The 27,071-nt window shown below is 36.3% G+C and overlaps 1 protein-coding gene across 1 annotated transcript; it reads left to right on the top strand.

The window, feature by feature from the left end:
* The first annotated feature begins 1,666 nt into the window (after positions 1-1,666).
* LOC132117598 (uncharacterized) lies at positions 1,667-26,531 on the top strand. Its single transcript, XM_059530080.1, has 2 exons — positions 1,667-1,687; positions 25,871-26,531. Exons 1-2 carry the CDS (start codon positions 1,667-1,669, stop codon positions 26,489-26,491), a joined length of 642 nt encoding a protein of 213 aa, XP_059386063.1. The 3' UTR covers positions 26,492-26,531.
* The last annotated feature ends 540 nt before the right edge of the window (positions 26,532-27,071 follow it).

Here is a 27,071-nt window from a genome sequence, read left to right as displayed (position 1 = left end):
GATACCCACTTTTAAATCCCAAGAATCAATCTTTTAAGCCAACATGTCCATGTGGGCCCCACATGGGATTTATCTGGGCTATGTGGGTGTCAACTGGGCATGGGCTCAGAGTGGGCACTTTGATGGGCTGAATGTGGGCCCCAGCTTGGATACAGTTATGGGCCCCAGTTAGGCTGCCCATTATTGTTTATTTGTGGGTCCCAGATGGGCCACATTTGGGCTATTAGGATATATTTATAGTTATATAAATGTATTTTTTTTTTTTTTGCAGATTATTTATTTCTATTCAGTTATGAGTAGCTACATAACCCTAACAATTAAATTGATTTAATTGTATGTATTTCATGTTTTATATCATTTAAGGTTATATCATAATGTAACAATACAAGATTATTTATTTTATGAATTTATTTTATTTTATGTCTTCCCGCCCCTTCTCATTCAAAAAAAAAAAAAACGGTTGCTACTCTCCACTTCAACACGGTCTGCGCCTGGGTGTCAATGGACAAACTCTCTAAACTATCAAGGTAAGATAATTATATTTCACTTTAAATTAGCCGAATTACTGCTGCTGTTATATAATTTGATGTACATATTTTTTTTTTTAATATTTGAAAAATAATGGCAGAGTCACTAATGAAACTTAACGAAGCCAGTCGGGATTGAACTGTCGTAGCTGAAGGGTTAACATTAACGTTGTATAAAAAAATTAAAATGTTGGCAGTCAGTTTACTTAGCAAACGTAGGATGTTTAATTTATAAATTAATTTGGCAGAGGCTTAAAACAAGTTTCAATGCTTCTGAATGTTTCTGCGTGTAACGCAAACGCCCATATAACGTTTTCACTTCCATAAAAACGCTTTTAATGTGAGCGCATACAGGCACGTATGCTTCATAAAAGATTAAAAATGCAATCTTTGTGGGCAAACGTGTCGGATGTGCCAGTGGAAAATAAATGGTGTAAATATAAAAGTTTGAAGAGTTAATGTGCATAATTAGGGAACAGATATCAGCTGTGTCTCGTTTAGAAGGATGCGTCCTCCGGAGGTCATCTCAAAACATTTCCCGTCTGCCTCACGATGCTCCAGCCGATCAGTCAGCACCACTGCGGCAGGGAAATGCTGGTTAGCACGGCTTAATTGATAAAACAAACGAGGCGACTCCAGGTGTTTTAACGACTGTTACTTTATTTGGTCACCGAACGGGCCTTGATAGAGAGCTGCATCTCCGTCGTGTTGCCAGATCCAGATATTATAAGTGTATTTTTGGAGACCATAAATGTATAGGTTACAGAATGAAATATGCAAACTCTGGTCATGAAGAATGCTATGCTATTTCATTCTGTTTGGTAGTGAACCTTTTACAAAAATCCTGATAAAACATTCATGAGAGCAAGTTCTTATCATCCATATAGCAATGCTTTTTAATGAACGTTATTACAGTAATAAGCATTGTTGCATGAATAATAAATTTATCCACACCTAACATGTAGTAAAGTATCAAATTGGGATAAACTAAAATAATGTCTGATTTATTAATGTCCATCCCCCCAAAACAGACAGCACAGAGAGTGTAATGAGTTACATTTTAGGTGCAAGTAATTTTTAGGTGTTAACAAACATCTCCTCATGCGATGGCATGACACCATGACAGATTTATTGTGAAGATGAAAGCCCACAAGAGTGTGGTAAGTTAACTTTATACCTTTTATTCTGATGATGTTTGCTAGATATAAAGCTACATTATTTTTATAAAAAATATAGTGTGAGTGAACTCTGTCAAGCTGTGCTAACTGGCCTTTTCCTCCCGCAGTGCGGCTGTCAGACCAGAGGGGAGACTCGTCGTATAGTCCTTTTACTTGTTTACTTTCCCAGTAAACTAGTATTTTCCTCCCACAGTGGCACCAGCAGACCAATAGAGAGACTCGTGAAGACCTAAAAGTCGTACGAGTACGTTAAATGGGTACAGGTAACAGGTAGGTGAACTTTAAAACACTTGAAGTCGTGTTGTTTGTTTTATCAATTAAGCCGTACTAACTAGCATTTCTCTCCTGCAGTGGTGCTGACTGACCAGCTGGACCATCACGAGGCAGACGGGAAGAGTCGTCTCCATAAAGAAGACCATTTTATATGTTTTGAGATGATATGTGTTCTCTGAATATTGTTGTATAGTCTTAATAATTAAGTACTTAACTCTTCAAACTTTTATTTTCATATTTACACCATTTATTTTCCACTGGCAAAATGTGTTATCTATGATTTTACTTGTAGGCTACTGTATATGTATGTTTATTGATGAAATATGGTTAATATTTTGGTAATTCTGTGTTAAAATAAAAGATGAATCATGAATAAAGCTGTTGGTGTGAAGCAATAACTTGTGTTATTGAATATACAGCAAAAAAATAAAATAATAGTACTTTTAAAATTTCATTTCTAAACTGAATAGTGTCACTTCTAACTTGTTCATATTACCTTTAGTAGTATAACTTGGGCAAAAATATGAAGTACTGGCACAACTTAAATATAACCACTCATGCTTTTTAATGCTTTTGTAAATGTTTTAGTAGTATTTTAAAATAATTGCCTTTTCTGTTTTTCTTTCTTTACTGTTTTTTTTAGGTATGAAGCTGAGAATTTTCCACAGACCCAGGAATAATAACATTTCATCCTGTTCTGTTCAAGTAGCTTTTAAGAGTATAAGTCTTATATCTTGCCATTTTTCTGATGCTACTTTACTTAAAGCGGTCAAAGACCACTTATAAGTAGTAGTAATAATTATAATAATTAAAAAAAAAATGTTTTCTCTCAAACCGCCATAAGATCAGATATCAGATCAGATGAATTTGTAATATGACACATTTGCTTTGAACTATTTTTATCGTAATATCAGTTTGCTTATTTTAATGGTACCCCTTAGACAGCTGTTGAGTGACTCTGCAACTATATCAACTAGCGGTCATTAGAGTATTACCAAGTCTGCTACTGTAAATATATGCTAACACTTTATTTTGATGGTCAACCAACAGATAAACTGACATAGGTGTCTTTGCAAGTACGTCAATTTATTCTACCTTATTAGATTCTACCATTCTTGAGCATACTAATACTCTAATGAGAGTTAGTTGACGTAGTGGCAAAGTTGCTTATAATCGATTGATTAAGGTGACCATCAAAATAAAATGTAACCATATAAAAGATTGAATTTTTTTTCAGTTAAGAGTATTAAGCTCACATCAATTAACATTAGCTCCAAAGGAAACACTCAAGTAACACTCAACATCTAACCACTCACAAGCTGTAGTAAGATACTGTGCAGATCTGAAATAAACAATGTCAAGATATGACACAGTCCATTATACTGTAAATTAAGTAGATTTAATATGGTGTTCATTGTGTTATAAATAATCATACTCTTAAACTTATAACCATGATGAATTATATTATGTATTGTATTATGATGTATTATAATTGTTATGATTATTCATGAGTTGATATAACATATTGTACGTTTTTTTATAATGCATTATGCATTCATTATAATGCCTTAAGAGTACCCTTATAATGTATTATAAATATGGGCTTCATAGAAAGTGTTACCGTATTTTTATCAAGTTTTTATCCTGTTTTGTTTTATTTTGTTTTACCCAATAAAAAATGTGATTTGGAGATTCTGAGTTGAAGTAATTTTCTTCACATTTGAAATATTTTAACATGTAATTTAAAATGTATTAAGCAACAATTGTTTAAGTAAATATTTTAATTCAGAGCTTTATTGCATATTGGCATATTAACTTTATCCAGAGGAATTAATAAAGAAATATAAATGGGGCCCAGTTCTGACCCACTGTGGTCCCACTAAAACCCCATTTAAGGGCCATTTGTGGGTCTAGTGTAATCACCCATCTGGGCCCCATGAGGGATTGTATGTGGCCCACATTGGCCCCAGTTATTAGAACCCATTTGGGACCCATGTGGGCCCCTCTAATGAACACCCACATGGGCCCCACTTGGAGCCCAATATGGAACCATCATGGGCCCCTATGGGTTAACACACACGGGGCCCAAGTGGAGCCGATGGACAAAAATGTACGGGTCCCATTTGGGTTGCCCATGCAGGGCCCAACTGACAGCCCATCAAAAACCCACATGGGGCCCACATGGAAATGTTGGCTGGGGGGCTGTTTACACCTGGCCACTTCATGCGTTTTCTCAGATCGGATTGCTATCTGATTAACAAAACGGTTCCATTTACACCTGGTCACATGAATGTGTTTTTGCGAAACGGATTTAAATCCGATCTTCAATTCCCGCACTATATGCAGATTTAATGGAGTGCACGTCACCGAAAGCAACAGATATGAGCTGCATTTTATTGATCATCAGCTAAAATTTCTAAATCAAAGACCGCAATAAGAGAGAGCAGCAACAGCACTGGTAAGATCATTTCGTTTCTCTACTATTAATGATGATGATTGTGTGTTAAGCGTTCGCGACTTACTTTCACTTTGATTTGCGATAGTTTGCACGTTGGTTTAATTAATATATGCTCAGCTTCTCATCTGGTGGTGCGTGTTCCAGTAGCATCGTCATATCTGGCTGTAACATTACATATAGCCTATAACACGCCATCACACATTTATTTTTTTAGCATTTTGGGGAGGAGTACAATTTACATATGTGGTTTTAACAACCAGATGCATTTACACTTGTCTAGTTTTGTCTGGAATGCGGCCCAGACCACCTCCTGAAGTGGTTTGAGTGATCGGATTCAAATCCGTCTCAAATGCGTTTCAGAGAAAACGCATGAAGTGGCCAGGTGTAAACGGCCCCTTAGTCTGCTGTTTTCAGATGATGAATGAACAGAATGTTATACAGTGCATACCATTCAATAAAAAGCAATAATCTTTGAGTATTGTATTTTTTATATATATAAAACAAAGTCTTATTTCAAATTCTGTCCATTTTATGAGATTCAAACAATAAATATGATTTTGGCACTTTTTTTGTGGTATGGCACATCAATGTAACGCCTCAAACAAAGCTGCAGCAGGGAGCGCACATGAAAGTTTAAACCAGGGGTGTAAAACTCATTTAAGGTTGAGGGCTGGATCGGAGAAAGTGTCCCCTTGTGTAGGCCGAATTACCTTTTTGTTAAACTCTAGTTTGCTTACAATTACATTAATATTAACAAAAATGTATATATGTATGTGTGTGTGTGTGTGTGTGTGTGTATATATATAACTTATAACTTATATGCTGGCGTTGAGATAATAATACCTTTTTTCCATCTCTCCTTAAATAACATGTCCTTCGTTCCAGGCCAAATGTCTTCTTTTGGACATAAAATCACAAGAAAATTGCCACACAAGCATCAGTTACAACGCTGCTATCATCATATCCTCATGCTGCACGAGATTCTGGCGCCGCTTTAAAATGTGCATGTTAAGTGTCCAGACTCCCGAGGCGTAATATCAACGTAAATAAATTAGTAATCTGTTGTAGCGAACACACTTTATTTAATTTTTCAAACTGAGGTTTAATTTATTATTTTAGATTATTGTTGAAATCCTCCTGCGGGCCGGATTGGACACCTCTGTTGGCCATATGTTTGACACCCCTGGTTTAAACGCTTTTCTCTAATGCTTTAATGCGACAGGTAAATCTAAAACAAAATGTAATATCATGGAAAAGTTTTTTATTTTTTATCAAGCTTTCTTATATTCTTGATTCATTGCACACAAACTGAAATATTTCAAGACTTTTTAGTTTTAATTCTGATGGTTACAACTTTCAGCTAAGAAAAATAAAAAATTCAGTATCTAAAATAATTAGAATAGTCCATTTTGACCTTGATTAATTTGGAGTATAAATACTGGGTATCTCTTGGGCTAGTTTAGAACATGAAACCACAATTAACCCTCTGGAGTCTAAGGGTATTTTTGGGGCCTGGAGAAGTTTTGTCATGCCCTGACATTTGTGCTTTTTTCAGTTTCTTCTAAATATCTAAATGGCTAAAGTCTAATCTCACTGTAATCAGCACAAACTGGGCTGTAATAATATGTGAGAAGCTTGTATGTACATGATTGTGTTTTTGAGGAAAACAATTTTTTAAATCACTTGAATAAGGCCATAAAACACATACAGAACATTAGTTCCCAGGATTTTTGAGAACTGGAGCTTGTGGCCTAGAATTTTTCTTTCTAAATGATGTGAAAATCATCTTGTTTACTCACTCACAGAAAACTATATATTGATTTAAATTTTCTAAGACACTTTTTATTGGTAAAAGTCATATGCGAGTAGGCATCAACTATCATGAATATCATTGGTAAATGATTGGTAAATTGAAAGAACAGCATTGTTTGTTACATTTGTTACAGCTACATTTATTTGTTACATTTAAATTATTTACATCAAGTTTTTGAATGGTATAGTATTGTATATTGTTATTGAAACTTCATAATGTTTCACTTGATTATATATTTAGTCAGGAATTAATGTTTGGGAAAAGTCTAACTAGTAAAATGTTTACACGTTATGTGAAAACTAGTACAAGTATATAAATAAATAAAAAGAGACTTACTCATGTTAATGATCTCTGCTGAATAAAGTGCTTCATTCTTTTTTTCTGAGGAAATCTCAAATCCTCAGGTAATCCACATGACATCTTTTTGGGGTAAATTATGTCTTATTCCTCTCATCGAGAAGCAAACAGTAAAATAAAAAAAACTTGAACAGTCTCGCTGCATTGTCTTCTGTTATGGGCGTATTCAAGCCGCGTGCTTCATTGAAACATTCGAATCTGAATAGCGCGTTCAGAGCGGGGGCGTGGTCTCATTAGAAGATAATGAAGGGAGACGTGAAAAACGGACATCGCGTTGTTTTCATATGGATTACTTTATCACAGAATATTTGTTTTTGGCAGCACTTGTTTATTTTAAAAGTAGACATGTCAAGCTTTCTATAGATATCTCTCTCATGTCTCTTCATTGAGTATTCACGGAGTTACAGTTTATTTTAATGACATGTTTGTAAAAGAAGATCAGCGCACAAGATTGTGTGTTGATCTTAAATAAAATAAAAAAACAGTGGTGAAACGATTTATGTGTCAGTATCTTTTTGAACATTTCCAGCACATTTTCACAATACCGTGATAATACTGATAACCGGGATAATTTTAGTCACTGTAACCGTGATAAGAAATTTTCATAACGTTACATCTCTAAAAACATGCGACATACTGTTTGGTCAAAATAATATTTTGTGAAACAGTCAAGAGCAAATCAGCTAGATATGCAAGAGCAGAATTTATTGTTTGCAAAAACTGCATAGGTTACACAGTATACATTATGCAATGTCTCAAAGAATTTGTGATTACATGTGTTTATCAGGCACAGACTGCATAGATAGTTCAATTTATTTGCTGCAAAAAGAATAAAAGCTCAATAAAAGTTTCACTAATAAAATCACACTTTGTTTAAGCAATTCCTGGAAAAGTACTTATTGCTTTGAGTGCAGACAGAAGTCAACCACATCATTATTCTCCACACATTTATTGCATTCCATCACATTATTTTGACTTATACACCGATAAAGAGGCACTATTGCATCAATTTTTTTAAACTCTGATTTGAGATCTGGGTCTTTGTCCTTGTGCCAGAACTCTTGGAAGACAAAGGCATTCAATTTGCCTTTTTATTTATTTATCCAATTTTCAATGCCTTCCAGAGTATTGTCTGCACTCTGAAGGCATGTTTTCAAATAAGGTGAGTTGTATGTATAGAACACTACACAGCTCTGGTTTCTTTTACTTTCTAGAAATTTGTCCTTGATTGAGTTAATCATTTTGAGCACTATTGTCTCATTTATTTTTTCTGGCCGTGAAGCAATGACATTTTGTGACTCTATGGAAAATTCACATCTGTCACCATCATTGAAAAGCTTTTTCACTTGTACTACGTCGTAATTGTCAAACTCATTCTCAGTATTATTAGCATGTGTATCTGTACATTGAGCTGATGTCACATTGATTGATAATGCATACAGAGTATCAACTCCTTTTTGGGTCTTTGGCTGGACTCTGAAAGACATAAAACAGCATAAGGTTATTGCAATTATGATAAAACATTGTATTTTCCTTGTTCTATGTGCATTTTGTCTTTCAAACTGCATGCACAGTTCAAACTGAGTATATTGATTAATTTGTTATCTTCATGCTCAAATGTACCTACTTGTCATAAAAATACTGGGTTATATTAGCAAGGCACACAGTGTTCAGATCCTGAATGCAATGAATACACAGCGGAAGCAGGCAGAGGAAGATGACGAGACCCCTCAGTGGTACCACAGACACCTAAAGTGGAAACATCACTCATTTCAGCACAAAACTTGACTTCAATTCATGATTTGAAGTGTTTAAGGGTGCACTCACATTAGGCATGTTTGCCACAAACCAAGTCCAAGCACCATTGTGCCCCCCTCCTTACCAGTAGTGACCATAAATTTTGTTAGAGCAGATTCTTGATAAAGCACTAGTTCATCATAAATGTTTTGTAAGCTTTACATTTTAATCACTGAACATAAGCAGAACACTTTTAGCAGAGGTTGCTTTATTCAGTCTGACAGTAACAGACTACTACGTCACTGAAAAGTTCTACCTTAGACAAATAATTGCATTAAAGGGATAGTTGACCCAAACATTTACAAACAAATTCAGTCATCATTTCCTAACCCTCAAGTTGTTACAAAGCTGTATAAGTTTCTTTGTTCTGCTGAACACAAAGGAAGATTTTTGTTGGAAACCAAACAGACCTCGGCCACCAATTGACTTCCATAATATTTATTTTTCCTAATGAAGTAATGTGAAAGAAAACTCAAATTTAGTTTGTATTGGCATTTGTTAATAATTAGTATTAATGGAAACAGTCAGATCCAGTCCTGACCTCTCTGGGGCCCTAAGCAAAATATTATTAAGGAGCTCTCCTACTGGTCCCGTCAGATGTTACTGCTGGAAAGTGCTTGTTACATTTTGTGTACATGTGATGTGGTTATCTATTCCTTGCTGCAATTTACACTGTTGCCCTTTGGCATTTACCAAGTTTAATAAATTGTTGAATTTCAGTGTCATGCGTGACTTGCCAAAAAACTGTCCGTCCTTTTTTTTTCTTTTTTTTTTTTGTGCCGGGTATGAAGTGTTACCAGATATTGCCACAAAATGCAAAGGATTCAATTCAAATCTTGTGTTTTGCACTTATAAATAAACGTTCACATACGCACAAGAACGTCATGACAGTAAAAATGGAGACATATTTGGATAACCTAAAACTTTAAGTGTGGAGACGCTGGAGTGGCACGCACAAAGTGAAAACACAAACATTTAAATCATCATATTGCATCTCATTTAGTATGATTAGTGTTTTAGATTATTTATTATTATGACCCAGGAGCATTATTAGAGGGAGAGACGGGACAAATACTCCCCATCTAATGCTTTGCATGGCATTGTCATAGATGATCTAAAGGACTTGTGTTTTCTCTGTGGAGAGAATAAAGTCCTGATGCTGGCACTGACTGTGTGGGTACCCTTAGTTTAACTTTATTTTATTTTTTTTTTTTTTAACTTTTATTATTTTATCTCTGTCTATCGGTTTTCACATTTCACTTCCATTCTTTAAGGGTAAATAAAGAAAAATGTATATACTGTGTACTTGTATACTGTATATACTTTGAACCCCATGTGGATTTACACAATTTGAGAGTCAAAAAATATTACTTTGTGCCCCGCTCCCCCTTACCTTTGTTCGTTTGTATTATTTATTGTATATTTCCAGTGTTGGGAAGGTTACTTTGGAAATGTAATAGGTTACAGATTACAAGTTACCCTGTTTAAAATGTAATAGTAGTGTAACTTTTTCAATTACTTTATTAAAGTAATGTAACTAATTACTTTTGAGTACTTTTTGATTACTTTTCTAAATTTGTGAAAATAAAAGAATAATAAATATAAGCATATACATCAACTTAAATACAGTTATCTAATAAGCATGTGACGTATTCTGTGTAATAAACTCCTGAAACATTGGTGTTTTTTTAAACTGCTGTCTCTTTCTATATGATATGATGATAGTTTCCTCAAAATAAGTCAAATGCACATGAAGTGACACAAAGCAGTTCTAGAAATTATGTTTATGTGCTCGTGTACTCCTATATTGAGGCAGAAGAGGTTGAAAACACTGCGAGCTTCAGTAGGCCTCTGTGTAGTAAATGAAACCATGTCTTTGCCATTAATTTACAGGAGGGGCGGACTGGAAAAAAAATTCTGACTGGAAAATTCAAACTCATACAAACAAATTCATGGACAAAACTATTTTTTTGTATGGACCTGACATAAAAAAGGTTTAAATCTTTAATTTGGGGACATGCAAAATAATTAAAAGTTCTCTCCTGAACTGCACCTTCACTTCCATTTTTCTCTTCAGTCTCTTTATTTTGCCCTGTTATCCATCTCTCTCATGACTTTAATACTCAAGATTGAACAAAACTATACTTTACAATACAATACTCTACAATACAATATCTTTATAGAAAAATCCTAATACTGTACACGAGTCATGTTTTTCCCTTACACAAAATTACCATGCTTTTATTAGCCTATATAAAAGTAAAATAACCTTGTTTTGTTTTTGTTTTTTTTTGCAAATGGATTTGTATTTATTTTTAAATAAATACATTTGTAAAATAATTTTTCATTTTTGGTTACCACAGTTAAACAATAGTAACCATTTCTCTGGATTTATAGTTAAATATTAAAATGTTAATTTTCGTAAGGGTTGTGTTGTTGTCTGTCGTAGCTCCCCCTAAACCTATAAAAAAAATCTGATTTTTTTTCTGCTAAACTCCTACTGTAACATTACAACTGATAATAATGATGTCCTTTATATAGTATTTTGAGTGATGACTGATGAACAAAGACAAAAAAGTATCTTTACAGATGAAACTGACCTAAAACCCTGAACAGTAGATCTGCTTCTCTGCTCCAGCAGTGCGCTTCCACAGTACACTCTATTCTCTCTCTCTCTCTCTCATTGATTACTCTGAGTCTGATCCAAACCGTTTGGCGGAGGCGCGGAGAGCGCGCGAGTCATGACTAACAATTCATGACTTATTAGAGATTTAATTATCAAATGGCAGATTCGCAAATGATCGCTTTAGTATACAATAATGATATTAAATAGTGGGGCAAAATCGGCTGCCAGGCCACCGGGAATTGTCCCGGTTCTCCCGGTGTCCAGTCCTTGCCTGATTTCCACAGACACGCAGAATGTGCAAGTCATATATTGCATTTTTGGTTCTTAATATTCACAGACACTAGTCGATGTCATGTTTTGATTCAAGTGTACTGACCTACTTTTGATTTAGACATCCAAAATGTGGCATAGCATATTCCGTCCGTGTTAGGCATTTCGTTTTTATGACTGGATTCTACGAACCAGACTGTGTTTCCGCATCCTGGAAATTATTAGGGCGGTATGTCTCAGAATAGTCAGTGCAATTTGGGAAAGAAATCAGTTAAATCTGTATGTGGATGTGTGTAAATATTCAAATGTAATCCCCTTTGTAATCGTTAAAAATTTCATAAGTAACTGTAATTTAATTACTAATTTTTTCGTAGTAACTGTAACTAATTACAGTTACAATAATTTTGTAATTAAATTACATAACGCCGTTACATGTAACTAGTTACTCCCCAACCTATTAGAGGTATTCTTCTCCATGTTGTCTGTTTCTGGCCAGCTCATCAGACATCATAATACAAAAGAGAGACAGACACCAACTTTGCAGATGCAAAAAAATAACCATGTAGATTACGGTGACCCGTGTTCAATGCAATCACGATTATAGTGACCAAAATTATCACGGTTATCAGTATTATCACGGTATTGTTATAATGTGCTGGTGATGTTAAAAAAGTACATAAACAAATCACTTAAAAATCAACAAACAACAAATAAATTGACTTTTTGTTTGCATAATCACTAAAACAATAACATTACCAATGGTGACCGGATTTTAAATGACAACTTGTCTGAAAACAGATTAATAGCATTCAAGATTTCAAGATATCTAATGTAAATGTTCAAATAAAGCTTTGAAAAAGTTTAATAAAAAGGTAAACCTCACATTTAGATTTTAAATAAAGAAAAGATATAAGACAAAATTATAATTACTTATACTTAATAAACCTCTGTGATCACAACAGCATTGCTATTAAGAACACTTCCTTTAGGTCAGCAGTTCTCAATCCCAGTCCGCGCGCTCCCAAGCTCTGCATATTTCACACGTCTCTTTGTTAACACACCTGATTCAGATCATCAGCTCGTTAGAAGTGAGCTCAGTGCATGAACTGTTCACATTGAAATTAAATTTTATTAATAAGATTCGGGAGGAGCGCGTCAGATACTTAGCCTAATCAACACAGGTGGACCATAATCAAGTAATCAATCCCATAGTATAAATATCGCTGACTTCCCTCTATCCATTGACGGTTTATCAGCATCCCTCCTCCTACCCAATTCCTCACTTCGAGTTCACTTTATAAATAGATGGGGAAGGGGGGGTACTCTAGGTTCGGGCCATTCCCGAGCTCTGAGCCCTTCCCCGGACAGCACGCCAAATACGCATACCATACCTCAGCTAATTATATGTAAGCGTGAACTTGTGAAATGGTTCCTACACAGTGTTCCTTGCTCTCTACTCTGTTGAAGTTTACCTTACTTCGAAACATTCATTCACGGATTTGCGCTGGGCACCATCTTCACACTGGCGTTTAAATTCATGTCTCGCACCAGAGTATGTGAGCCGGGTGGAGCAGCAACATGCTTTAACCTCGTGCACTCTTCCCTAATTATCTTTAATGCGTGAGTTGGCATAATTTGTGCTTGTGACGGAGCAGTAGCGGAGCGTTCCGACTTACAAAAAAATCTGCTCATAGCTCCGGACAAAATCATGTTGTTCTGCTCACATACTCTGTCTCACACACTTAAGAGGACTTTGAGTGGAACATATAGTGTACAGTACGTTCGCTTCGAACTGGAATCATGGTGGAATGGTCAGACAGACAATAAACAGTAATGGTGTCAGGTATGTCAGGGATATCCAGAATCAATAACAGAAACAAGCATATGTCGGGACAGGCAGCAGAGAATCAGAGTCGGTATAAACAATCCAAAGGTCAGGTACGGAAGGAACAAAGACAAGGAAAACCGCTCGGAAATGTCAGCCAGGCTAAACAAGACTTCGCAATGAGTGCATGTGTGAGAGCATCTTATATGTATATGGAAATGAGGTGCAGGTGTGAGTGCAATCAGTCCCAGGTATGAGGCCTTGTGGGAAATGGAGTTCATGATGGGTCTTGAGTGAGTCCTGAGTGGAGTGCCCTCTACTGAAGTTCATGGGCACTCTAGCTAATGATCGTGACAGATATACTGTAATAGCGAAATGTACAAAGCATTCTAAAGTAAATAACCGAGTATCTTTGTCAGCATGCAGATTAACAGAAACACAACAATGCTGTGTGAAAGGAACTTGACCGGACAACGTTCTGTATCGTCATACAGTCAGAGTTCAGTAACTTGCTTGGATGTAATCTTTGTGTCGTCCGTGTTCCATAAGTAGTGTCCATTTTAAATCCGAGTCTCAAATTTACCATTTTAAATCCTGGGATAGAAAAATAGGAATTGTCCTATTACATAAATGTGATCATTAAACTTTAAACGGCTATGAATTAAATATGAGCACATCACGTTTAAAACTGAACCCCTTTAGCAATCACCAAATAAGCCACATTTATGTCAACAACCCATGTGTTTTGCTCTACTGATGATGATAATTAATATTTTGTGTGATTTATGGTGCTTAAAGCATAGGCTACCTGTAAACTCACATTTCAGCCAGGAAAGTTTTGATGGCAAAAGAGGTTTTCTGGGGTCGGGGGACCTACTGTAATGCTGTACCCCAGGCGCCCCTGGTCTTGATAATGCCAAATTTGATTTTACCAGTAAAAATTGTCCTAAATAAAAGGGTTCAACAAATTTTAGCTTCAATCATTAATATTTTTATTCTGGTGTCACTATACTGTCCTGTGACTGGGAACCAAAACCAAGTTCAAATCTATTCAAGTCCACCATCCAAGTACATAACAAATTTAGCAAATTAAAAGCAAATTCTTAAACATTTTATCATGCATAATAGTAGTCATAATAAAAACTTGATTTTGGCTTTAACACTAGAACCCCCACATGGTAACTATTACCCGTGGCTGTTTTTCAAATGTATATAACAGATTTTCAACAAAACATAAAAGTTTCCCAGTCAGTGACTTTAATTGAAATAATGCAATTTACAATCCAATTTTGTTAAAACATATTTAGATAAAACTAAATTAAGGAATGTGAAATTCACCTATAACCGCCAGCAGGTCAAATTTAGCTGTATATAATGCATGTATTTTTGATGTCATTAACTTGCTGTTTATGTTTTAACATTGTACATTTCTAGGCAACGCTTTTCACTCACTGATTTAGCGGTTTACTTGTTTTCATAAAGTCAAAATGACTAAAAGAATGCGATTTATGGAAGGTAGGTATTAGAAACACTAAATACCATGAGTGATGGAGAGGCTGATGGCAGGGGCAATTCTAGGATTTTTTAATTTTAGGGGGGCTTAGCCCCCAACAAGGGTATATATTGCTAAATTTATATACTAAAAAGAGCAGTATTCCATTGTATTGCATAGATATGTACAACATATAACTGAATAAGCCAAAAACAGGTCTTCATGATCTCTTTCTCTCTCTCTCTCTCTCTCTCTCTCTCTCAAACACACACACACACACATATAACTGTGCACACAAAATTTTACTGTTTGCATTTCTAGTACAAACCTCTTTCCTTAGCTCAAGTGTGCAAACCTCTTTGCCACATGCACTGGAAAACGTAGCTATTACACTGAAAGATAAATTTTCAAATGAAAACAATGTTTTATAAAGTGTGCGTTCATATGTGCTTCATTTTCACTGAAGGTAACACGTGTGAACGCATTGAAAAAGTTTCGGTTACTTAACATAACCTCGGTTGCCTGAGATAAGGGAATGAGCATTATGTATTGGAAATCTCATTTTTTCCTTTCTGCTGAAGCCTGATTTGTTCACGTTTGTGTAGCTGCACAAAACAATGGCGCTTCAGCCCGCCAAAAGGGGTTGAGCCAACCACTACATAAGTCAGTACGTAGCGCCATTCATCAGATCATTCGACTGAAGTGACAATCATCGATTCACACAGCTCTGTAGTGCAGCAAGTGACATAACGCTTGTTCCCCTTATGTCAGGGAACCGAGGTTACAGTCTCACTCTCAATATGTATGGGAATGAATCCAATCAAACTGTGTCTCAGTTTCAAAATGACCTTGCAGTCATTGAGCCCAAACTCAAGACATGAGGCGCTGACCGACAGCGCTTGTAAGTCACTCAGATGCTTAACAAAGCAAGGAGAAGGGCTGTTTAAACCATCTGAGGTCAAAGGGGGTTTTGGGGACCTGGAGAAGTTTTGTCATGCCCTGACATTTTTCAGTTGCTTATAAACATATAAATGGCTAAAGTGTAATATAACTGTAATCATCACAAAGTGGGCTATAATAATATGTGAGCAGCATGTATGAACATGATTGTGTTTTTAAGAAAACAATGTTTATGCGTGGTTAGTGAAAAACTAAAAATTGTAAATTACTTGAATAAGACCTTAAAACACATACAGAATATTGGTTCCCGGGACTTTTGCCTAGTTTCTAAATTAAGTGAAAATCATCTTGTTTACTCACTCACAGAAAACAATCGATTGATTCGAGAGGACGTGAACTATCGTGCGTTTATCTCAGGGCAAATATGCGGAAGAATTTTCTTGGCCGTCATCATCTTGAACGACAGGCGCATAAGAGAGCTGTTCAGATGTCTAAGATCTAGAATGGGTCTGAGCCTGCCTTCTCTCTTTGGGATGAGGAAATAGTGGCTGAAAAAGCCTGGCTCGCTGATCGCTGGGGGCACTATTTCCACAGCACCTTTTGCAAGCAGTGCATGCACCTCCAACAATAGCTTCGTTGTCTGGGACAGAATTTGAACAATGCCTCTGAATGGTCTGCGAGCGAACAGGATGGACCTCTGGCGATCTGCAAGCAAACTGGAATGGCTGCCCATTGTTCACAGGCCTTGAACAACAGTGCTTTAATTGGGAGTCCCTGTCAAGACATGAAAATTCGCAACAAATATAAAAAAATAAAGTGAAAGTCATGACATTTGCCAAGTATGGTAGCCCAGACTCGGAATTGGTGCTCTGCATTTAACTCATTAAAGTGCGCATACACATCAGTGAGAAGTGAACACACTGTGAACACACACCAGAGCAGTGGGCAGCTATAGATCCAGCGCCCGGGGAGCAACTGGGGGTTCAGTACCTCGCTCAAGGGCACTTCAGCCAGGGGTATTGAGGGTGGAAGAGAGCGCTTTTCATTCACTCCCTCCCACCTACAACTCCTGTCAGCACCGAGACTCGAACCGCCGACCTTCTGGTAACTAGTCTAGCCTTCTGGTAACTCTCTAACCATTAGGTAATAGTTATATAAATGGTATGGTTATATAAATGGTATTTAACCATAATGGTTAAATAAAATAAAATGTATAAGCTCAAATGTGCCCTCTCTCACTTACTCACACGCACACAGCTCAACATACATCCACAGGGCAAGTTCTGCAATCCTACTTTATGTGAACAGTGGGGATGGTTGCAACACTTTTCGCATTTGCTTTAGTTTCTCAGAGAGTGTTTGCATTAGAAAGCAAGAGTTATAATACAATAAAGCCACATCAGCCAGCTACTCATCCACATTGCTGTAAAACGTGCACATATGAATATTTACATTCAATATATATTTGAATAGACAAAGTCAAATGTTGCATATGACCTCAGGGGACGGTTGCAAAAGTCCAGAGGGGCAATTGCAATTGCATTTATTAAAATGTAATCAAAACAATTGTTACATATAATATAGCATTTTATTATTTTATACTGGCTGTATAAAAACAAAGAATATTACATTTTCAAATAGCAACGATGTCCTGGTTAATTATTACAATACATTCTAACTACAAAATATTAGTTTAATCAGAAACAAAACATGAAATTTTATAATAGCCTACTTCCATTAACACCTGTGAAAGGTTCCTGAACTGAAACCATTGCATATACATAACCGCTATCTGAAGTCTGTCTTAAGAACTAGTTTGACCAACTCGCAGTTAACAGTGGTACTCAGTCTTTTTTCAATTCAAATTAGACAAATCTACCATTTTATGGAATTTTATGGAGTCCACTTTTGAAATGAGTCCACTTTTACCTAAAAAAAGGAGAAATACAAATAAAGAAACTAAAAAGGAGACGAGTGTTCTTTATAAATCCCTAAAATTACAATGTTATGTTATGTCAAGCTTTTAAATTGTTGTGATAAGGGACAGCATGTTGAGACCCTGACAGCCATGAAAAAACTTGGTATATTAGCTTTACACAATATATTTGATACATGCTAACTATGCCTATTAGAAGCTAAGTAAACACAGATATAAATTATGATTTAACAATGCTTCACACAAACAACTTAGTATAAGAAAAAATCTGATGATTAAAAAAAATAATTTACCATGAAAATCATTATTTGTAAAAGTAATGGTCACATGTGCCTGATTTCATCCAGGAAGGATGAGGGGCTGAATGAGCATGTGCAGTATGAATATCATCACTGTATCTCTTTCCTGATTGAAGAAGTAAGCCATGTTGCAACTTTCCCCACTCTCCCAAGTGTACATTGAGCATTGCTATTCAGTTGACCCTTTTGTGGCCAAATTTCTTTTTATTTTTGATACATTTGCATTTTTGAGCTACATAAACCTATTTATTTTATTTGGATGAATTTGTCTGCTTTTTGACAGATTTACCAGTTGTTATTTCTATTTTTGCTGGTCAATTATGAACAATAGGTAAAATTTAACTGCTACCAAAAACTTGCCCCACCTCCCTTTTTTGTGACCACTCCCCTTTTAGTGTCCCCTCCCCTAATGTCACTCCAAACATTTGCTATAACTTGAAAGCCCTGGATGTAATGAATAAAAAAAAAATTTATTACCTGAATTTTATTGGTGTTTTTTTTTCTTATTTGAAATCTAAATTATATAACTAAACAAATTAATAATTAGGTGAAGCTGTGTGCATGAATTTATCATATCATCCTATGCAATGTGGTGAATTATTAATGCTCATTAATGTCTATAGGCTATTTTAGTCATTTAAATAACATGGGTTATCCTAATATATTGATTAATGACATTGTTTTATAATATATATTATAATATTATACCACCCAAATATTTACTACCTTCTAATTTTCGTTCTCAGTGCTGGCTTTTTAGCGTACATAAAACAACAGGGTAAAAATACAGTTGACGACTAGACATAATCATTTTATGACTCTAGACACTTCTTTGTGAAGACAGTGGCATAATAAAGTGAAATAATATGTTCTTTAGCTATATAAAAACAGTTGCCATGTGCATGGGTAAAATTTACCCTCTGGCACTTTTAGGTATACAGCAACCTCTGGCGGTTCTTGTTTTAAATATTATCATATGATCATATTGTGTTTATTATCGAGATACTTATCATATCGTGACATGATCGCATTGTTACACCTCAATGATGTGTTGAAATATGTTACCAGAGTGTGAAATTTACCCTTGTGATGACTTACCATTTTATCTTCTGCTCAGAATCAGGAGGTTCAGAGATGCGAGATGCGAGATGCGAGTCTGCGGTGAAGCAGGAGTGATGAGGAACACGACACAGATGGTTTTTATTCTAACACTTGACCAGCCCTCATCTTCAACACCAATTACATTTACACACGCTTGCATCACTGACTATTTTTATAACCATACTAAATGTCTTTGCATGTCTCACCATGTACGGTATGCTGCTGGACTTCCTCAAAATGGTCAATAAGTAACAGAATAATCAATAGTTCAAGAATTCAGTGCTGTGCTGCTTAATCTTCTTTTTTATAACCTGTGCAATTTTTTTTCAGTATTATTTGATTAATTAAAAATGAAAAATGTCCAACATTTATTAAAGTATAAATCCTTTGTAACAATATATGTGGAGGATATTTCTTTTATATCTGAAATATTAATATTATTTGCTTCACTGTTATGATTGGATGAGACCAAAACATCCTCATTTGAAAAAGGTATAAATGTTGAGTTTGTATGTTTCCATGTTGTTGCAATCTACAGCCAAACTTGAGTGAAAATAATTATTCAAAAGACCTTTGTCTCGTAACTTTAGTTGAAATGGAAAATTGCCACCACAAAATACAACACTGTTTACATTGTTGGAGTCAGTTATTGTTTTATTTCTGTTTTTATTTTTCTATGAAACATTCACTCCCTAAAAGTTATTTAATTAAAATATAAAATATCCATATCTACAAGACAGACTTGTCAGGATAGGAGATTAAAAATGAACTTCCAAAACCTACTGCCAGATTCTGGAAGATAAATTCTTCAAACAGTGGTACAAGAGAATGTCATGTTGGTTAGGTCATAAGGTGAACTAGGAAAAAGTGTCTAGATAATGATTTTCGTTGCCACACCCTGGCACTACTTTTCCAATGCATTTTTGCATAGACAACACCCTTTTGGACTTTAGGCTGAAAGTTATCCACAAAATAGACTGCAGTTTTTGGAAGGGTAGTGCAGTGCTTGAATAAGAGCTGCAGCTCTCTGTGTCAGATGGCAAACACCACCTGTTGCCGAATTTAAGGGGTGATTTATGGGAAGATGAGTTGCGAATAGTGAGGAACTGGGGTTGGAGATGGGTCCGCCTTCGGAGCCAGCACTCTGAATCTCTGAAACATAAAACGAGTGATCGCTTGATAAAAGTTAATCATGATGATGTTATTCATGTTTATATATATATATATATATATATATATATATATATATATATAAATTCATATATATATTATTCACACTTATTTAAAGAAGAAAAAGGATTCGTCAGTGCTTACACCAGACTTATTTCAGATCCTATAACAATGCTTAAACATATTACAAATCTTACTTTATATTTCGTGTCAGGTTTACCTTGTTGTTTTCCATCACCTTGCAGGTCCTGCTCCACCATGAAAGCTTTGCAGCAAATGCACAAAAATTAATAAGAGAAATGCTTTAATTATGGAACGTCGTTCACACAACAGTTGATACAAAATATCATTATGAGAGAATCTTACTCATAATTATGACTTAGGCTAGTATTTCATTATATTTTATATAATTAAATATATTACTATATTCATATTATATATTACTATATTACTATTATATATTACTTTTTTTCACTTTTTTCACTTCACGTTCTTATTCAAAAACGTTCTTATAATGAGTTAAAAAGTACTTTCTTGCAATAATGACTTAGTATCTCATTTTACGAACTTAGCTTACAAAAACTTGTAATAATGACTTAGTTTCTCATAATAATTACGTTTACATTGTCATTTACTTGATGCTTTTATCCAAAGCAACTTACAAAGAAGCAATCTGACCAATGAGAAAGCAAGAAAATACAAGTGCTGTGACAAGTCTCAGTGTAGCACAGTGCACATATGAAGGTGTCTTTTTCAATAAATAAATGAGATCAAAATGAATAGAATAGAATAGGTACCTAGTAATTAATTGGCGAGGTGATGGCTAAAAGATATGTCTTTAGATGTTTTTTGAAAATGGCTCAAGACTAGGCTGCTCAAATTGAGATAGGCAGGTCATTCCACCAGCTGGGAACACTCCAGGAAAAGGTCTGTGAGAGTGATTTTGTGCCTCTTTGGGATGGCCCCACATGGCATCTTTCACTTGCAGAACGCAAGATTCTGGAGGGCATGTAGGTCTGAACTAGCGAGTTTACGTATATTGGTGCAGCACCAGTGGTTGTCTTGTAGTAAAGCATCAGATACGGAATTTGATGCGAGCGGATATTGGCAGCCAATTCAATCTGATGAAGAGAGGTGTGTCATGAGCTTTCTTTGGGTCGGAGTTGGAGTTAGCCAGTTCTTTCTGTTAGGAAGGGTCTAATCTTCCTAATGTTGTATAAGGCAAACTGGCAGAACGGGCCAGTGTAGCAGTATGGTCTCTGAAGCTTAACTGATCATACATCACAACTCCAAGGTTCTTGGCTGTCCTAGAAGGAGTTATTGCTGATAAAGATAGCTGTATAGAGATGTTATAATGAAGTGGTGGGTTGGCTGAGACCACAAGCAGTTCTGTATTAACAAGGTTTAGCTGAAAGTGATGATCCTTCATCCAGCCAGAAATGTCTGTCAAACAGGCAGCAATGCAAACAGCTACTGTTGGATCATCTAGTTTGAATGAGAAGTAGAGTTAAGGGTCAATAGCATAGCAATGATAGGAAAATCGATGAATGACAGATCCTAAAGATGATGTAGATGGAGATGAGAAGTGGTCCAAGCACTGAGCCTTGAGGAACCCCAGTAGTAAGAAGTTGTGACTTAGAAACCTCACTCCTCCAAGACACTCCAAAGGACCTACCATAGAGGAAAGACTTGAAACACTGGAGTGCAGTTCCTGAGTTGCCCATCTTCCTGAGGGAGGACAGGAGGATCTGGTGGTTAACTGTGTCAAAAGCAGCAGACTTTGGAAGCTGCTCTTGCCAGTCTGAGGGTTTCAGTAACTGAGAGCAGTACGGTCTCAGTTGAGGAGCCATTTTTGAAGCCAGATTGGTTGCTGTCCATGAGGTTGTTCTGTGCAAGAATTATAGAGAGTTGGTCGAACACAACTCAATTAAGTGACTTACCAATGAATGGAAGAAGGGATACCCGAGCCTGCTTGAATGATGTGGGAAATGTACCAGAGCAAAGAGAGGTGTTGATAACGTGAGTGAGCACAGGTATAACTGAAGAAGAAATGGCCTGAAGGAGGTGAGTGGAGATAGGATCAGACAGGTAGTAGGATAATTGGAAAGCACAAGTTTAGAAACTACTGCCTCCAAGAGTGAAGAGAAAGAGGAGAGAGTGTCAGGATCTGGGTCTTCTCTCTCTCTCCCTTTGTCCTGGGTCAGATTATTGTGTGAGCTATGCCTTTGTATGATTGTCAACCTTAACCCTGTCTTGTCCTGTCTTGTGTAGCAGCGTTCGCCTTAGTGTGCCCTGTCTCCTGTTCCCAGCCGGGAAGAGCCTCATCTGGAGTTTCTCTCCTCTCAAGTAGCCCTTCTCCTGTGCAAGTCCTGATAGAAAGTATTTTGGTTCTGCGCTGCCCCTCCTGGCAGAGGCTCTTCTGTCAAGTTTAAGGAGAGTGTTTTTTGTTCAATTTTTTGCCATCTGCCTTCGGCTGTTTTTGTTATATAATAAAGGACTGAGATTTTTGAAAGCTACCTTTTGCATTTGAATCTTCTGTACCTGCACCTGACAGAGAGAAGGAGTATTGAGGTTATGAAGTTTTTGTCAGTTTGTGGTGTGTAGAATTGGTCGCTGATGGTTCTTGTTTTATTTATGAAAAATATTGCACAGTCATCAGCAGTATGAGTTCAAGGAGGGGGGGGGGTGGATATGGTCAAAGAAGAGAAGAAAATATTTTGAAAAATTACAGTTAGCATCCACTAACAATATTTACTTACCTTTTTTTCCGGACTATAAGTCACACTTTTCATAGTTTAGCTGATCCTGCGAATTATAGTCAGGTGGGACTTATTTATCAAAATTAATTTGACACGAACCGAGAGAAATGAACCAAGAGAAAACATTACCGTCTGCAGCCGCGAGAGGGCGCTCTATACTGCTCAGTGCTCCTGTAGTCTACCACTGAAAACATAGAGCGCCCTCTCGCGTCTGTAGACGTGAATGTTTTCTCTTGGTTCTTAGTTCTAAATAAATGAGACTTATAGGCCAGTGCGACATATATATTTTTTTCCCCCACTTTTTGGACTGATGCAATTTATACTTAGGTGGGACTTATAGTCCAAAAAATACAGTATTTTTAGTATGGTTATGAAGAAACATTCATATCTGTCTACTCTGCTAGTTTATCCAAACAATCTAAAAATGTATACTGTTGATAAACAATATATAAAAACAGATATTACAGTAAGCAATATTAAGACAACATTAAAAAGAACTGTTAAGGTTACACCAGCTAGGTATTTGAACGTGCATGAGTTTATTTTATTTTAAAAGTTTCCTTTTTTGACCTAAAATATGACACTTGTAACGATCAGCCTAACAGGCTGGGTTACATCGTTTAAAATGGGGTCAGATTTTACTGTGTGGGAGAACTGCAGGTGTTAAATGAATGACCCTTACGAAAAAGAAGTTTAAAATAGGAAAGTATGCTTTTAGTTTACTTTTTATGTACTTCTCAGAAATGTGCTTTATGTACTCCTCAGAAATATACCTAAAATTACATTTAAGTAAACTTGACTTACACTTAAAGTCTAAACATATTGAATGTGTTTTCATTATTATACGGTAGAGGGCACTAGTACAACTTCCGCACAGAATCGCCCCCCCCCCCCCCCCCCAAAAAAAAACCAACCAAAAAAAAACCACCAGATACTAACACATGTAATCTAACACGATAATCTGAAATGAAACTTCAAAACTGTAACGTGGAATAAAATGTAGACGGATGAAGAGGTCATAATTACAGTGTTTTGATTATCATTCTGAATCCAATTCAAAGTATTTTTCAGCTTTTTGTGAAATTTTTTATGAAACTTACCCACATTAAAGTGTTTTGCAAAAGAATGCTAGAATACAATGTTTTTGTTTACAAGCAGATACCCTGTTCTTTCTTTGGAAGTTTTGTATGATCAGATATTCATAACAAAATATACACAAATTAAAACCTAAATAGGGAATAGTACTATACTTAAAGTATAATGTAAAGTTCATTTAAAAACACTTATGAGTATACTTGCAGTAAAAAAAAAAATAAACTAGTAGTTTACTGAGACTATACGTCAAAGTGTATACTATCAGTATACCGATAAGTTTTCTTTTTTTCATATAATTGCAGTACAAACTACAAATATAGAGGTAAACTAGTTGAGTACTCAAAGTTTGCGACTGTTATACTTAAAGTATACTTTTATTTACTAGAATGTGGGCCAATTTAGTCCCAATGAGTATTGAAACAGTACACTTACATGTATACTACTAGATAACTGTTAATTGTATAATGTATCTAATTTACAACGTTCACATAAAAGACTTTAAAACAACACGATAAAACCAGGTAAAATCAATCTGACCCCATTTTAAACATTGTAACCCAGGCCAGTTAGGATGATCATTACATATGGATTGTACATATGGATTGCTCGTACGGGGAACATTTTAAGATTTTAAAAGCTGTGTTGAGAACGTGTTAAAAGATGAAAACTCGTTTTGAAAATGCTGCTCCTTTTAATATACCTGCTAATTTTAATGATTACTCACTCCAGTGTGATTGTGAAAAGCTTCGCGCTGAAGTACTTTCTCTTAAAAACCTTATTTTAATACTGGAGAAGGATTTTAAAGACTCTGTCGAAAGTAATTTTAACTGAAGTATATTTTAGGGAAGCTGTGGATTTAAAATTTAGTAAAACGGAGGAATATGTGAAGATGGCTGTTTCAGAATTAGAGAAAGAGGTTGTTTAATGCTTTCAGAGGCAAGACAAACAGAGGACAAAACATCTTAAGAAAAAGCAGCTGTCCCAAACGGTCTCAACTCCTGCAGAAACATCTAACCCAGTCCCTTCCATCATTAGTTCCTCTTTACTTCCAAGTGACAGTCCCACCATCTCAACAACTTCACCAACTGACGACAGAGCAAAGGAAGGAACTACCTTCACCAAGACATCATCAGGGCCTGATATCACCTACATTTTCTCAGTCCTGCTCTTCTCCAGGGAGGAAATTAACAGTGCACAGCAGTAGGATATCACACTTCCCAACCACCAGACGGACTGGGTCACAAAGATAATCTTCCACGGCATGCAAGAACGAGTCAGTCTTTTGTTCGTTATCTGGCTCGGCTCGGTGTTCATCTTCAGTCTTCTCTCTTCACAGCAGTTCAGTCAGTGTACTGTTTGAGTAAATGAATTACTCCGGGATATTGGTTTGTTTTAACTCAGAGGGAGTGTCAGCCACATTAAACAATTTAACAGCTTAAGTCATTTGTGGATTAATGCGTATTGGAGACACGAACCATTTAAAACGATTTAGTTCGATTTGGTGAACTGGTTCAAAAAGATCAGGTTACAGCGTATAATTTGTTCGCGAACCGGATATAACAAACTTCTTGGACAGTGTTTTCTCTACTTCCTGTTGGCCTTCTGTAGCAAATTGTAGCTCCGTGTAACTGTTTTTATTTTATTTTTTCTCTAGAATCTTTATCTTACTATCACTCTCTGTTTTTTAAAGTGTTTTTCACAAGTTCATCAAACAACCGCAGTAAGAATATTTCATCAAGCACGGTGAGTAATGGCTTCTCCCGTCATTGTTACTTGCACCTCTTGCCATATGTACAGTTTATCTATCTCTGTCGCTGATGAGGGATTCACATGTGATAAATGCAGGGAAATAGTTAGGCTGACAGAGAAGATTTCAGAATTAGAGACACGCATCCAAACTTTAATTGAGGACAGTAAAAATGTTAGGGCTCTAGATACGGCTTTGGATGCGTCTAGCTCAGGGATTCCTGTACATTGTTCGGTTCCGGAAACAGCCCCTGCGGCAGGGCAACTGGGTGACGGTGAGGCAGCGTAGTCGTGGGTCAAAACACCGCTCTTCTGTTCCGATCAAAACATTAAACAGGTTCTCCCCACTCAGTGATGCACCCACTGAGAAACCTGATGAAAGTGCTCTAGTTATTGGTGATTCTATTGTACGGAACGTGAATATAGAGACACCAGCCACCATAGTCAAATGTTTACCGGGAGCCAGAGCGCCTGACATCTTGGCAAATTTAAAAGTGCTGGCTAATGCTAAACGTAAATACAGTAAGATTGTTATTCATGCCGGCGCTAATGATGTTCGACTTCGCCAGTCGGAGATCACTAAAAATAACATTAAAGAGGTGTGTGAACTTGCAAGCACGATGTCAGACACTGTAATATGCTCTGGTCCCCTCCCTGCTTACCGTGGTGATGAGATGCATAGCAGATTGTCATCACTCAATGGCTGGATGTCTAAGTGGTGCCCACAGAATAACATAGGTTTCATAGACAATTGGACGAGCTTTTGGGGCAGACCTGACCTGTTTAAAAGAGATGGTCTTCATCCCTCCTGGGGTGGCGCCACTCTTCTCTCTAGAAATATGGCAAATAGTCTTAGTGTTTATACTTGACTAACTGGGGCCCAGGTCAGGAAGCAGACAGACTGGCTAAACCGACCATCTGCTAGCTGCCTCCCGTCACAGAGGTCAGTTAATTCAGCACATAGAGACTCTTTCACCTAGATATCACACTATAGAGACTGTGTCTGTTCCCCGAACTAGAAAAAAACAAAAAACGTCCAAACCAAGTTAAGATTAACAATTTAATTGAGGTTCAACAAATAAAAATCAGAAGCAATATGGATAAACATATGATAAAGCTTGGCTTATTGAATATCAGATCCCTTTCTACGAAAACACTTTTTGTAAATAATATGATCACTGATCATAATATAGATGTACTCTGTTTGACAGAAACCTGGCTAAAACCTGATGATTACATTATTTTAAATGAGTCCACCCCCCAAGATTACTGTTATAAACATGAGCCACGTCTAAAAGGCAAAGGTGGAGGTGTTGCTTCAATTTATAACAACGTTTTCAGGATTTCTCAGAGGGCAGGCTACAAGTATAACTCATTTGAAGTAATGGTACTTCATATAACATTATCCAAAGAAACAAATGTTAATGATAAATCCTCTGTTATGTTTGT

Source organism: Carassius carassius, chromosome 1, assembly GCF_963082965.1.
Source record: "Carassius carassius chromosome 1, fCarCar2.1, whole genome shotgun sequence".
Lineage (NCBI taxonomy): Eukaryota > Metazoa > Chordata > Actinopteri > Cypriniformes > Cyprinidae > Carassius > Carassius carassius.
The sequence above is the reverse complement of the archived record's forward strand: the minus strand, read 5'-3'. Positions and strand labels throughout refer to the sequence as shown.

Bases quoted from the DNA above. Each gene is read 5' to 3' on its own strand.
- LOC132117598 (XM_059530080.1), top strand. From the start codon at position 1,667: ATGAAAGCCCACAAGAGTGTG. The intron at 1,688-25,870 runs GTAAGTTAACTT...TTCCGGAAACAG, and splicing joins TGAAAGCCCACAAGAGTGTG to CCCCTGCGGCAGGGCAACTG.